Source organism: Dendrobium catenatum, unplaced genomic scaffold, assembly GCF_001605985.2.
Source record: "Dendrobium catenatum unplaced genomic scaffold, ASM160598v2 fragScaff_scaffold_674, whole genome shotgun sequence".
NCBI classification, from domain to species: Eukaryota; Viridiplantae; Streptophyta; class Magnoliopsida; order Asparagales; family Orchidaceae; genus Dendrobium; species Dendrobium catenatum.
The window spans coordinates 329,127-344,718 of record NW_021319136.1 but is presented as its reverse complement, the minus strand read 5'-3'; the positions used below and the strand labels follow the sequence as shown (position 1 = coordinate 344,718).

Here is a 15,592-nt window from a genome sequence, read left to right as displayed (position 1 = left end):
TATGATGGTGGAAGGCATGAACAAGAAGATTACAACAAGTGTGATGCAATTCCCACAGGCAAAGGAAGCAAGTTTGTGGTAAATGCAAGCATCTACGAAGAACCGCATGAGATTCGTTAATGCACACAATCAACCTACAAAAAGTAACAAATGACCCGTAGCCCAACATTACAATTCACCTCTAAATAGAAGAAGGGAATTAGTAGTAAATACTGCGGGCCATTGGTAAACTAGGCTTGTTTGCAGGCTGAAGTACACCCTTACGGGCCGAATACTGAAGAAAATTATGGCTCGCAAAAGATGAAACACAGTAAAAGCGTCACCGGATCCGCAACACTCATACAAGCGGACAGAAGACATTTACAAATTATAAAATGAACCTTGTGCACTTGTCGGCGTTAAACAATACAAAAATACCCCCATGCATCGAAACACGTGCTGACACACTCATAGATTGCATATAATTGCAATGTGCAGGGTGCATCATACAAATACGCCATTTAGATTGCAAAATGCATTATGCATATACATGTTGCAATAAGCAAAATGCATCACGGAATTACGATATCCAACGTGTAAGGTGTGTTGTGCATAAGCAACAGGCTATGCCAAGCACAAATATATCATGCACGCATTATCATTATGCAAGCACATTATAAAAAGCAAATAAGCGAAGCATAGCTGCATTATAGATGTATATCATATGTCATCGCATTAAGTCAGTATTCAAAAAATGCAAAATTTCAATATATGTACACACATACATTCATTATATTGTAAACATACCACCACTATGCAAATACATTATGTAAACACATTATTCAAAATGCATGCAAATACTTATACCCGCATGAGCCCCGACAAGCGTATTATGAGTATACATGTGACATTTGAGGATGCTGCGCGGGTCGAGTAATGAATCTAAGATCGAGTCCGATCCTTCTATGTGGGTAGATAGGAGTCGACACAACTCAGACTATCAAAAAATTATACGGTCACAGCGTCAATCATAATATTTATTTTATGCATTCATATTAAGCCTTCAAGGCCCTCGATAAAGAAAATTAAATGACAAAGGCATAAAACCGACGACGAACCCGAACTTTTGTCATCAAGTTGACAGAGTCGACAAGGTTCAACCGACGAAATGAGAAAGTGCCCATAAACACCTCGATGATGGCCGTGTTGACAAAAAATCTCAACTTGAGGGGACCCCAAATATCTAAAAATGCCTCCAAAATGCCCATAAAATTTTAAATTTTCAAAATTACTAAAATTTAAAATATTTTAAATTAAAATAAATCGTCAAACACTTGAACCAAAATATTTGTTCACCCTCCGCAATAGTTTGTTGGGGTGGGCAAATTAAAAATCACTTCAACTCACAAAGAGCTAATGTCTGGTCAAGAATATCACTAAAATACATTATCAATCCATTTCTTGCCAGTAAAGAAGTGGCACGTGTCCTCGAACATGTGATTTAGCTGCGAAATGGCACCACTAAATTACGGTCATGGCCAGAGCCCGCATGTTCTCAATGCTTCAAATCCTTGAGATGTGAATCAATAAGATATAATCCATAGGACACAAAGCCATCTGTTAGCTAATGTGGATTCAAATGTGTTCCAGTAGACAAATATGCATCCCAGGCTATGATGCACCGACACTTCTCCTCAAAGAGGCGTGCAGTGTCTGACACCGTGTCCGACACGACACTCGTCCGACACTCCTCCGACACGTGTCAGACACGTCTAAATATTTTATATTATAAGCTAGACAAGTTATCATGTCATTCATTTATTATTGTTTGTTATTTTTAATATGATATTACATTAATATATATATATATATGTATTGCCGTACCCGTGTCCTATATTTTCAAAAAAAGCCGTGTCCCGTGTCCGTGTCGTGTCCGTGTCGTCGTGTCCGTATTCGTGCATCATAGATCCCAGGTCTACAAGGTACCCTTGGGCGAAGCAACCCGTGGCTACCGAAAAGGATCCTTCTATTAGGTTGAGTCGACTACCTCCTCTGACTAAGTAGAATTAAGGGTGTCAATTCGGGTCAACGGGTCGGGTTCGAACCGGAACTGACCCGGCACTATTCGGGTCAACCCAAACCCAACTAATTTTTAAAAAACGGGTCAGATTTTCGGACCCGAACCCGACCCGATTTGAGTCTGGGTCAACCCGACCCGACACGAATGACCCAGGGTTGACCAAAATTTGCTAGTGTTCGGGTCAAAATCGGGTCAATCTTCGATTTTTGGGTCAAAAATGGGTCAATCTCGGGTTTTCGGGTCAAATATGAGTTTTCGTGTCACTTTCGGATCAATTTCGGGTTGCTAGGTCAAGCCAAACCCTACCCGATTTTTAAAATGGGTTGATTTGTTGAACACGAACCCGACCCGTTTCAAATTCGGGTCGCGTTTCGAGTTGTGTCAAAAATTGACACCCCTAAGTATAATAGATGCCATAATCGCCTCAAAAGACAGAACCATGGGATCTTAATCGGGCTCACCATCATCCCCCCACCATCCTCTTTAAGTGCAAGGTGGTGAATTTTCTAAATATTAAGTTTCCAAATACCAACTCATGTTGTTATTATACGCCATATGCAATGTATATATGGATACCACGTATCTGTTTGAAGACTAGCCTTAATCGAAAGTTCTCTCTCGCTATCGAGAGGGGTAATTAACTATAGAGGCTTGCGCCTATAGGAAACCTAAGCTCAAATCATAAAATCCTTGCAAAATGAGAGCGCAATCTCTAAGTGATGTCTTCTTCACAATCCAATCTACCTTCTGAAAATTTCTCTCGGAACATAAATGTTAAAACTCTTCTCGACGACCCGAAAAAGAAAGAAAGGGGTCAGCAGAGAGGCTGGGGCACAAATTTTCGGAGCCCTCACCAAGCATCGACAGGTCAACGTTTTATGTGACCAAACAATCTAAGGAGACTCTAATTTTATCTGCCACTGGAGTCACTCAAGCCGTTTGGCATTCTGTCTCTAAGAGTAAGCCACTCATCCACCTGAGCATCTATTAGGCTGGCCCAAGGGCCGACTGAACCGGTCCACCCTGGATCGGTTTAATGCTATAAATGTCGGGCCAATGGGGGTGGAACCAGGGAGAGAGAGAGAGACGGCGCTAGTATAGCGGGGCCTACTCACTAATTAAGCTTTGTATTAGAGGGAAAATTTAAATTAAGGGTTGTTTAGAGATTATGTAATTTTTCTTTTGCTTTAATTACTTTCTTCTTGTTAGGGTTAGGGTTAGCTTGAATTTGGAGGCTGAATTTGAGATCTAGGATTTGCTTTGGGGCTTTAGGCTTTGGGGCTTTAGGCTTTGGCTAGAGATTTGAAGAATTGAATCTTCCTCTCGAATTGAATATTCTTATAACAGTTTGTTGTTTTATTCTTCTATTATTAGAATTGAAATGATTATTCCTCTTATTTCTCTACAAATCTTGAAAAATCCGCTCTATTGCTGAAATTCAGCAAAAATATGCATTATTGTTGGCTGTTTTCTATCAGCATCCTCATCACTGCAACACTTAATTTTACGTTTCTTTTTTAATGGCCAACATTCTGCACCATAAAACGGTCTCACCACCCTCTTATAGAATTTTTCCTTAAGTTTGAAGGTTACCTTTCTATCACACAATAGGCACGATGTATAACTTTACTTTAACCATCCAACTAGAATTCTACTAATAATATCCACATCCATTTCACCATCACTTTGAACAATAGACCACAAATATCTAAAATGTATACTTTGTTTAATGACCTAAACAACCTCCACAAAGAAAAAAAAAACTTCGTAAAATAACAAAATCGATATTCCAATCCTGAAAACGCGAGAAGGAAAAGAGGTAGAACAAAGTAGCACAGCTAGAACTTGTGCCGAAATATCTATGCTACGTAATGTTGACACCTCATGTAGCCTTCACCACAAATTAACGTAGAAGAAATTATTAGTCATACTTAATAATTGGAATAAGGCTAATGATAATGAAGTTCGTGTTTAGTTTACTTATCAAATATTAGAAGCAACTACATGAACCAGCATACAAACCAAATATGTGATTCAGCAAATAGAACTCTGGAGGGAGTTAAAATAAACATCACAGCATAAAATCATATAGATCCATCCATTCAGAATTTCAGATACTTGGTAGCATACAAAAGTAGTTCATAGAAGGCACACTGGCACATAATTAATAAAATAAGAGCAGGAATAGAAGATTTGACTTAAAATCACTTGCATGAAGCAAAAAATGCATAATGAAACATAGGTAACGGAAACTGAAAGTGTAGAAGCTCAATCAACACCACAGTATAAGAGTGCCTACTGCATCATAAGGTAAACAAAACATCTAGATTAAAGGGTTTCCGCTTGAGCTCATAAAGCATTAGGCATAGAGATATCCGTATAAAAAATCGAAGACCATAATCAAAAGAGAAAGTTCAATGCAATACAGCTTACAGGAAACCATTCCCCTGTTTCAGGATCTGGCCGATCTCTTCCACCACTTGGTGCTATCCAAATTATCTGTGATCCACTCCTTGCATTTCCAGAATCAAATGTGAGAAAGCATAGCGAGAATCTTAATGAAGATGAAATGTTCTGGAGAGACTCACTTAAAAAGAGCTGACAATTCTTTGAGACTTCGGGTATTTGCTTTTTTTTTCAGATCAACAAGCTCAGGATCATCAAACAAGTGTTTCTTAGAATATACACACAGTAGGTTTCTGGTAGGAAAGGATCGCACTAGATTATCAAATATTCAACACACAATCAATGACAAATCAAGGTCATAACTTAAAACATACAAGAACCGATATAAGGTACCTTCCCATACTGAATGGCTTACAAAGTGGATCAGTAACAACTCTATCCCCAGCAACAAACACCTGAACAGACAAGTCATCCATAATAACCACACATAATTTCTTTAGGCGGATTAACACAGCACAAAATCCTTATATAATTATATATCTAACACCAAAAAATTTAAGTTTACTTATATAACATTTTAGTATTTAAAAGACATTAAAAGATGATATATGGAAAGATGTATCTCGGTTAGGATGTATAAATATTAGTGATATTTTGATGTCGTTTAAAGATTATATAAGTAAATATAAAAAGTTAGAATTCAGATATATAATTACAAAGTGTAAATCCCCCATTCTTTTATTAGCAATTGACAAACTATTTCAAAAATTCAAGATACTCGGGCTACCATTGACTCAGCAATTTGAGGATTTGTCCTTTCAAGCAACAAGGCAATTACTGCTGGATCTGCTTCCGTTTGATGGTTGGAGAACAAAATTATGTTATGACCCTACAGCAAATGGTAAGAAGTAATGTAATGGTGAGAAGATGATGCATGCACAAGTATTTCATGTCGCAAAAAATATGAATAAAAAGAGAAAACGAGAAGATACAACAGAAGATGTTACTACTGATGAAGTCTAGATGAGAATAGCGCTGCACAAATTCAACAATAAGCCATGATTTTCACAATAGCAAGTAATATTTCAAAGAAAGAACAGGAAATTGTAAAAATAAAGCAATCACCATCAGAACCACTAGTCTTATCAAATGGAGAGATAAGATGGACAAATTCCACATACAAAACTTCAATCCAACTTGGACTAGAAGAAAGAACACTTAATTGGCCTCAAAAAAATAGGTTCGCCAATCAACCTATTACAAGCCCCAGGTTTCTATATATAGAAATATGATTACAAGGATAAGGCCAAACAATTTGAATTCAAATTTAATATTATCTTAAATAAAATATTCAAATTTGAATCTAACTTTATCCGAGAAGATAATTAAAAAGTAATAAATAAATCCAATGAACAAAAATAATAAAGTTTGTCCCGAAATAGAAAGGGGGATAAAAGGCGTGAAATTTTATCTAATTTAGCTCCATTGTAATCTGATTCAACTCCTTTTGGATAGCTATGAAAATTCAATCATTTCTAGGCTAAACTAACTTATTTGTACTACATCTATCCAGCTGACAAACCAAGAAATCTTCAATTAAGCAAGACGATGGAGGCGTGTAGGAAGTGGCATCACTAGATCATCTGCTGGAAGAAACATTCATGTATTGCAAAGAGGAAAATGAGGAATAATTTCAAAGAACACAGAAATTTGGAGGCTTACGTGTTGGGTGGCTCCAAACTTTATACACTAATAAAATCATTGCTATGTGCATCAATAGTGGAATAGGTAACAATGGTGGCAATATAAATTTGTCCAATTCAAGTCTGTTGTAGCCCAATTTAACTCTTTTTGATTTGCTATGAAAATCAACATCTTTTGGGCTAAACTATTTGATTTGTACTACATTAATTAATTCAAATAGTCAAAACTCTTATCTTGAAGAGCTTGATAAAGGCCATGGATCATCAAATGGAAGGAGCATGAATGCATTGCAAGGATCAGCATGAGGAATAAGCTTCAAGAACATGCGAAAATTTGGAGACTTGGGCATTAGGTAGCTCCAAAACTTCACAGATATAAAATCTTTGCAATGAGGATCAATAGATGACGAAGGTGGCAATGTCATTATAAATTCAATATCTAGTAGGTACAACTGAAACTAATTGTGATCATTTAAAGTAACATGTCTACTAAAATAATGACAAGTGAACAAAAGCTATAGGAAATATTGTCTCATGTTGAATATCACTGTTAGGCTTACGTACTTCATCATATATAAGATGTGGCTTATCCTCTAACAATATCTTAAAATCAAGCTCAAATAAAGAAAAACAAAACAATTATATCTCGTGATTACCTTCAAGGTCCAGTTCATCATCACGAAAAGTTGTGTCATCACAAATATTTTCATAAGGATTATCATCATAAAATTGATCATTAGAAAGCGGTTTATGATCACGAATTTAATCATAAAGACCATTATCATTGCAAGAGGGAATAGATGATGTAGTTGAAAATGAGCGGATGAAACTAGTATTGTAATGTGGTGAAGACTTATATTTGAGTTGATTTGTCATAGGACAGAACTCATCGAATGATTTGTATTTCCATAAGATGCATCATCATAAATTAGTCATAGGAATCATGCTCAACATAACATCTGTATGGGTGAGGAGAATTAAATGGATAAGATTGACATCCACAAATCCAACCTTCATGAGGTGCAAGATAGTATTGGTCTTCATAATATAGTGATTCCTTTTATTTATAATAATATGATGGCATTAAATTAGAGAGACAAAAGCTCCCTTATAATGAATTTTTTTGCAAGAGGTTCAAATTTACTTGTACAATGAGGTTGGCACTTGTAATCTCTATGGTGAACAGAAGAAACCAGGCAAAGAGGCTTGGCAGCTAAGTGAATCTATGAATAGCTACAATTGCCACTATCTTAGCCAGCAAGGAAGCAAACTTGGCTAACAAAGGTCATAGACGACAAGCTTCAATGGAGAAATTGCAAGTGTTGTAGGTGAATCAATAAATGCATATGAAAAGAAGAAGATAAGTTACTATTTGGAGAAGGTTCACAAGAGTTGTGGGCTTGGGGTGTGTAGGTGTTGAATATGCATAAAACTAGGAATGAAACGATGTGTGGTCAATAACGGTGAGAGGCATGGGAGAGTGAGAGGTAAGTGGTCATGAACAGCATGGGTGGGCAAAGCAGGAGTTGCAGTAGTAGCGATTTCAGACAAAGATGGCATACGAAGCAAGTACTTTATGTGCAAAAATGAGCATGTGGGACAGTGACCGGGGAGGATAAACAACCCTCCATATATCAAGATAACCCAATTCTCATCTTTACTCAAGCATAGATCTTTGAATTAGCTTAGCGCATTTTCTTCTCTATAGGAGAGAAGTTCTCAATGAGACGTCCTAATCTAGAAATTATACTTTCATTCCTATCTAATTTACATTTGGTTAGAGAATATTCAATTGGTCTATTGGATCATCGTCATATCATTGCCAAACAATCTATTGAAGCAAATTACTCTAGATTGTTGTCAAAGCATTCCTATTATTTGAATTGTTCAGCGATGCAAATGTTAAAATAGTTTCCTCTCTTAAACTCATTTATGGAACCTCCTATCACTTCAATATGGATATCTTTTCCCAGGCTTAGGGTCTGATATTTTAATCAATCTACTGTTAATTTGTGGGCTCTATCTTTGGCAGAGAAATTATTGTGTGCAGACACCTGACGAGAAGAATTGTTTGGTTTTGTCTCTGTAAATATCAAAAGCAAAGTATGAACAATAAAAACGTAGTGAGTTGCGCTTTTATTGTTCATAGAGACAAACCGGATGGTTCTCCCAATCCAGTGTCCGCACAGACTAATTCATCATCTTTGGCATACCTCTACAAGTAGATGATACCACCGCTCTCCATACTAGACCATATTCTTCTAGTTGAATTAGATGTTACTAAGCCTTTAGAAAGTCATGTGTGGTTGGCTCCTCTTGTGGTTCTTGGTAGAAAGTTGTATTTTAAAAGTATTCCTTCCTATTGCACAACTTACAAAGTTTTTGGACAAAATTACTCATATTACTACAAAGCTCATCCAAAACTAAGAAAATCATCTGTCATCCATCCTTGCAGTCAGGTACATGGGGAGCACACTAATGCTCATAATATCTCACCACTTGTTGGGGATATTCCCTCTCCCTCAGTTCAAGCATGTACATAAAATTCAAAATAACCACAAGATTTCATAATAGAACTAGAGGCTTTACAACATTCCCTTCATGTGCTAAATCATATGGAAAATAGCATAATCTCTTTTGAATCTAAAACCATTGCTTCAAACACACCGTCAAAGCTAGCCCTTGATCCCATTATTGTTGAGGATGGTGATGCCACTATTTCTAAGAAACCTTCATATTGTGACATTAGCCTGCCATTACTACGCTCACATTGACAAGAGATTTCAAATCATGCTCTTCAGGTGGGGAAAAAATAAGAAACAAAATTTATTGACACGTCCTCTCATTCACTCAACTACAAGCAAGGTGGGTGTCAAAAGAAAGCAGATCTTGGATCTCTCGTCTCTTTAACCATCAAAGAGAATATTTTAAACTATCATACTATTATCCTAGATTGTTATATTTTACTTTTACAATGTAATATGAAAATTTACTACAATTTTCATTTGTGCACTCAATTCATTATCTAGTCATAAGATATTATTTGAAAGAATGATCAAGAATAAAGTTGCTTATAAAAGAGAAGAAGAAGTTGACATAACATTTTCCATGAAGAAAAGATAAGTCCTCAAACAAGACTTTCGAGATGAACCAAAATGCATGAGACAATCAAAGAAATTTAGAAAGCTTGCAAAGCATCACAAGGAGCTATTGCCACAACTTCCAGCAGAACCAAAAAGGCAAATTGTGTGACAGAGAAAACTGACAAAAAGTTCTAGAAAAAAAAATAGTTATAAAACTCAAACCTTGACTGAACTATAATTAGTTACTAATAGATATTATCCCAATGTTAATCGAAGTCACTAAACTAACAAACAGTAATCAACAATAAACAAGTTAGCAATAATCTTCCATAAGTAGGTTAAGTCAAGAGAATAAAAAAGTTCAAATATCAACCAATTGAATATAAATAATTGCAATAAAAGGCTATGAAGTATGTACTACTTGTGTAGGAAATTACATAATAGGGAGGTCCATATATATTGAGTAATGCAGGTTCATTACGTTATACTTGGCATGTTGAAATCATTCCCTAGTATAATAAGACAGGTTCTCAAATGAATAAAACCGAACTCTAGAAGTCATAGACCCACCCCCCTTCCCCACCTTTACTTGTATTTTTTTCTTTCCCCAATATGCTTGTGGGCACCGAAAATTCACATCTCGGCCTCTCCGCGCTTCTTTTTGTGTTGATGAGGAGAGTTAACGAGTTAGGTTCCGTGATAAATTTTCAAAAGGCGGATTAGATTTTAGATAAGACATTACCCAGAGATTTCACCCATATTTTTTGAGGACTTTATGATATGGGGTCTGGTTTCCTATAGGCGCAAGCCCCTATGGTTAATTACCCCTCCTGATAATGAGTGAGCACTTTCAATTAAGGCTGGATTTTGAATTTTTAGGATTTTTAGAATTTTGAAATTCCCATAGGCGCAAGCCCCTATGGTCGGTCAAGCGGATCGGATTCGTCGAAGGCTGGGTTAGCCGAGCGTGAGGGCTCGCGAGCACTTGGGGTCTCACATGCGAGAGTTGGAGTCGGAAGCGGCAACAGCGGATGGACCTGGGATCAGGCACAAGCATTGGGTTTGGTTGAGTCACCTGCGAGCATAGAGGGATGAGAGAAGAGTGAGGGGGATTCGGCTTCTGCGTGCAGCATAGAGAGATCAACGGATAGGGGTGAGCATGCCGTTCATGCATGCAAATCAACATAGAAAATGAGAGGGAGTTCCGTTTCTACTTGGTCATGTCAAAAAGGAAACAAGAGGGAGATTCGGTCGAGTCTTTTAGTGCCATGAGTGGGGGAGGATCGTGGGTAGTTAGGTTAGTGTGTTGTGGTCAACAGAAACGAGGTTGAATATAGAGTTACAGCCCATTCTGCATCAAAATGATATAGGTTCAAGGTTTTCACATCAGAATTTGATTTTCTTGTTACACAATCTATGATTTTTACTTGTGATAATGGTGCTACCATATGTAATGACAACAAAAAACATGAGTTAATTTGATATTATGAGATTCAACCTATAAAGCCTACAACTCTTGTTGAACTTCTATTTAGTTGATGCCTAATCTATTAAATTTAAGCCTTTCTTCATTCTCCTTCAATCCTATGCACTCCAGTTTTGCTTCCATGATTCTGCATTATTGTCTTCTCTTCCAACCCTCAAGATCCTAGCAAACAATCCTCACCCTATACCTATGCTACTGCCAAACTGTTCCTGATTCCTGCAACACCAAGACTATCATTCTCTATATTGCAGGAAAACAGAAAGCTGCCATTCCCCACCTTCCAAAAGACCAAGCCTCTTCAAACGTATTCAGTTGTCCAAAAGCCCACGCCAAGACTCAGTCCCAATCAGTAGAAATGATGCTGAGAAAATGCCACTGCAATCTGATTACAACATATGTAGAAATATGCAAAAGCACAAAAAAACAGCATCTGAATTCAGATTGTTCTCGCTGCAGCAACAGTTAAACATCAACTTCTGTATTTTCAGCTGGCATGCCAGGCTTCGTTAACCATTGTTTGTGAATTGACAAAGAAAATGCTTATTTAAAAGAAAGTGAGGTGGATGCTTGCTGTTTCCACAAACCTACTATTTTATCAGAATGAACAAGCTAGCAAATAATTTAAGAAATCACACAAACCTACCATCCAAACACTTAAGATGAAAAAAAAAAATATTGCTCTGAATTACAGGTTACCTTGAAAAGGAAGATCAGCATTAATATTAGAAGACTATAACACAGAGTTAAACCAAAAGAAAATATTTGCGAGGATATCTGCTGAAATATCAATTTCAGATAGCATCATCAACAACAAGAAATTGAATCGAAATAAAATGCACCTGATTTAATAAGAATATCCTATTATAATTATGTTGTCTATCTCATATTTCATAAGAGGATATAGCAGTATAAATTAAAAAATGAACCACCAAATCATCCCAGCAGTTAAACTATAATAATTGGATTACTTTTGTACCTGTAGAAGATGTTGTTCAATCTCAGAGAAGAGGGAAATGTTGCCAATGTACGATTTTCTGAAGATAGAATAAATAAATGTAGTTTTAATAAAAGCAATTGAATGGAGAAAGCTAAATGTAATTTTTGTAGGACCTATTTGTACAAAGGCTAATATTTACAACTATAGTTTAATAATTCTTTTGTGCTAATGAATAAAATCTAGATATTTCAGTTGTGATACCACACCAAGCTTACTCAAGTAAAACAGCAAATCAAACTCAGTGGTTCAGCAATTTCATTTAGAAACATCGCTTTTCTTCTTCATATATAAAGCAGATAAAAGGCATTTTTGTATTTCTAGTCTGAAAAATTAGTGAAGTTTGTACTTTGGAAGTTAAAAAATAAGATCAACACAAAAGAAACTGAAAAGTAATTAAAAAAAAAAAACTCCCAAACAGCATTTGCATACACAAAACTCTGATATATCACTTATCAGATGTCACCAAACATACTCTAACACGAAAAGCATGTAAGAGATGGATTTGTTGAGTTGGATTTGTTGGCATTGGTTCCTTGTTAAAAACTAGCTGTTTGCTTACTAAGATTGCCATGAGAGGTCTTTATGATCAAGGATTAAGGAACCTCATAGGATTCCTCAATGAAGTTGGCTCTTCACTGATGGTCCAACTCATGCAGGAATTAGGGTTTAGGAGCAAAATTGGGAAAGAAGAATATGTTATGTGTACGCCTATGCCGCCTAGCCTGAAGTAGATGGCTAACACAATCCACTGGCAGTGACAATTCTGATGCATGGGAAAGATAAGAACATGCCCTACACAAACACGCTAAGAACTTGTCTGTTGCACTAAATAGGCAGCAACAAGCAAACCATTTCATGTCATTCAATTAACGTTCGTGCATGGTGCTAATGTGATCAAAGGTTGGCAAAGCGGTCACACGGCCTGCCAAAAGATCAAGATTATTTAATACTAGTCTAGCCTCACATTTTCATTAGGAATTACATCAAGCTTATTAAAAGCACGCTTTGCCATCGAGCAATTGCGATGTGGGGCTTCCCCACTTTGCATCTAACTCGCGCGACATGCGCATGAAACGACCGCTTCCTTACATCGCATGCTAAAGAATGCACGAGGCTTGCAAGAAGCGCAACGCATTATGGATCACAGCTTAAGGCTTAGTGGCTTTTTGATAGGTCTGGTTCACTCGCTTTTTGTTTGAACCAATCTAATTTTTATTTAAAAAATGTTAAGCACTCAACCCTACCTAGTGAAACAAGCCTTTAACATCAACCCTTCAACCAGCAACTTCAAGCTTCTCTCCCTCAACTTCATCACAAGCTTCTCACCATCAACCTTCATCATAGCTTCAATATTTTCCAAAGCTTAGGGGCTTAGCCATAATAATGAGTATTTTTTAATAATATTAAGAGAGAAATTTTTTAACTAAATAAAATATTATTTTTCCATTTTTCAGCAAAAATATTAGACATACTATTACTTTTTTTGGTTGATTTTATTCAAAAGTGGCAATGGAGGCCTATTCCTTCCAAGTAAAGGAATTAGTTTAATTTTTGCTAATAATATAATTGAGAGCATGAATATATTTCTAATAAAATAATTATCTTTAATTATTTTTATATGCATAAGTTTAATGGGATTGGCTTTCCACATGCGTGGTCAAATCCACCCACAAGTACAAATCAAATTAATGATCTTAATCATATATGTAATGAAATTTAAGTATGGATTATCCAAATGCATGAATGAAATATGCATCTTGAAAGTATACGATGTTAAAATCTAAGTCAAATACTCTATGCCACATATGTATATTGTTTTAAGGTGATAAATGGAGGTATATCTTGAGCCAATGAGCATCTTATTGGTCCTTATGGAGCATCTAAAAAGAGTGTGGCTAAATGCGAGAAGGTACCTTAGGACATAAGAGAGGAGCCGGTTATTTATCAAGAATGAACAATAAATTACAACATAGTTTGTGTATGGAACATAATGAGAGGGTGATAAAGATTACTAAAGAATAAGACATTTAAATATCAATGCATTGTGGAAAGAGATCATTCGAATAAAGTTATAGAACAGGAAGCGGCAATGTGCCTTGGATAAAAAGTCCTATGGATCATTTTTCTATATCAAGAAACTGACAATGAGATAACAGAAAGGAAAATCATAAGATAAATAAGAATGAAAGAGACCTTTTATAAGGGAATAAAGAAAATAAATATACATTATAGATAGGTATTCTATCAAGAAGGCATCCCTTTCAATGCAGTCAAGTTGGAGAGTTTTGATCGCATGGTAAAAGCTATTGCAAGCATAGAAGCAAAAAATAATAATAATAAGGCGTATGTTTGTCTTGAACGTTGGTTTAGTGTTTACTATAAAGGAAAGGCAGATAAGGAGATCATTCTCAAGACTATATTTTGGAATGGTGTGCCCTATACATTGAAGGTTATGAGCCCATTAGTGAATATATTGAGGTTAGTAGATCATGACAAGAGGCCGGCTATGGGTTATATTTATGATACAATGGACAAATTGAATGATGCAATCAGTAGTACATTTGGAGGAGATGAAAAGAAGTAAAAGCAAGTATTTCATATCATCAACACCGACAACCATTGGATCAAGCTGTCTATTATATTAACCGGAAGTTTTTTTTTATAAGAATAAGGTTATAATGCAAGAAATGAATAAATGGTGGAAGCTTTATTTGAAATTATGGATGTGTTAGTGGAAGACCCAAAGAAGAGAATGGCTATAAATCAAGAACGCTCTATTTATAACCATCCTGGTCGTATATTTACAGTTGAGTTTGTCATCTAAAATGGAGACAAAAAATATCTAAATATAGTTAATTGAAATTTTGATATAATTATAACATTTTCCCTTGATTTATGTTTTTTTAGTAAACGTGATATCATAATTTTAATACACCTGAATTTGTGCAAGATGCATGGTGCGTCAACTTCAACTTTACAAAAAATTTGACTATTAAGATTTTAGAATTGATTGCAATGTTGATTGGTGTCTTCAAACTAGTTTATAATTTATTAATTTTGAATATACTAAATAATTCACACATTTTATGCATTTCATTATGACTTTTTCTATATGTTCACATACAAAGAGAAATCAATAGGATCAAATGCATTTAAAAGATTTAATGTTTATCAGGTACAATCAACTTTGAAAAGAAAGTCAATTTAAGAGATACTATTAATCCAATCAGTTTAGCTATATTGATGGAAGCTGTGAAAGGTTTAACTTGGGAAATGAAAGATACTAGTGAAGATCAATTTGGTGATTATAATCTAATTTGGAGACAAATTGAAGAGGCATAAGGAGAAGCTGATCGAAGATCGTCTGTAGATTTAGTAGGACAAAAATAAGAGGAGGTTCATCCACAATGAATGCTAAATCATCTCAACCAATATGCACATAAGTACTTGTTCAAGAATGAGAAGATGAGATTGACTCAAGAAGACTCAAGAAGAAGAAGATGATGATGATTTTGACAATGAAGAAATTTTACTTGAAGGAGAGAGATTATGTGAATGACAGGCGTGATAATGAGTAATGAATTACATTAAGCTTGTTTACAAAACTTTAAGACTTTTTACATTTAAATTTAGTTTTTGCTATGAGCTAAAAATATTTTTATCCAATATTGAAGTTTCTTAATTTTCCATAAAACTACCACACTAATTTTAAACTATTAATGTTTTGTTAATTCTTATGCAGAATAAAAATTATTAGAATTTTTCAATTAGCAAGTTCACTTTTGAAGTTTGCCTTCGAATTAGGTGTGTACATTACATTTCTTTTTAATATTATATCAATTTTTAAGTCATTTATTA

The 15,592-nt window shown here is 35.5% G+C and overlaps 1 protein-coding gene across 7 annotated transcripts in view; it reads right to left on the bottom strand.

The window, feature by feature from the left end:
- Positions 1-15,592, bottom strand: part of LOC110106934 (glycerol-3-phosphate acyltransferase, chloroplastic) — a 68,665-nt gene that overhangs the window by 29,881 nt on the left and 23,192 nt on the right. For 6 of the 7 annotated variants that reach the window (XM_020837031.2, XM_020837032.2, XM_028695782.1 and 3 more), the window contains exons 5-9: positions 11,714-11,771; positions 5,253-5,354; positions 4,859-4,920; positions 4,648-4,758; positions 4,493-4,571 (exon numbers count right to left, since the gene is read on the bottom strand). In XM_020837031.2, coding sequence (XP_020692690.1) covers positions 4,493-4,571; positions 4,648-4,758; positions 4,859-4,920; positions 5,253-5,354; positions 11,714-11,771 — 412 coding nt within the window. The remainder of the gene's footprint in view (positions 1-4,492; positions 4,572-4,647; positions 4,759-4,858; positions 4,921-5,252; positions 5,355-11,713; positions 11,772-15,592) is intronic. The other variant, XM_020837033.2, reaches the window with a different exon arrangement.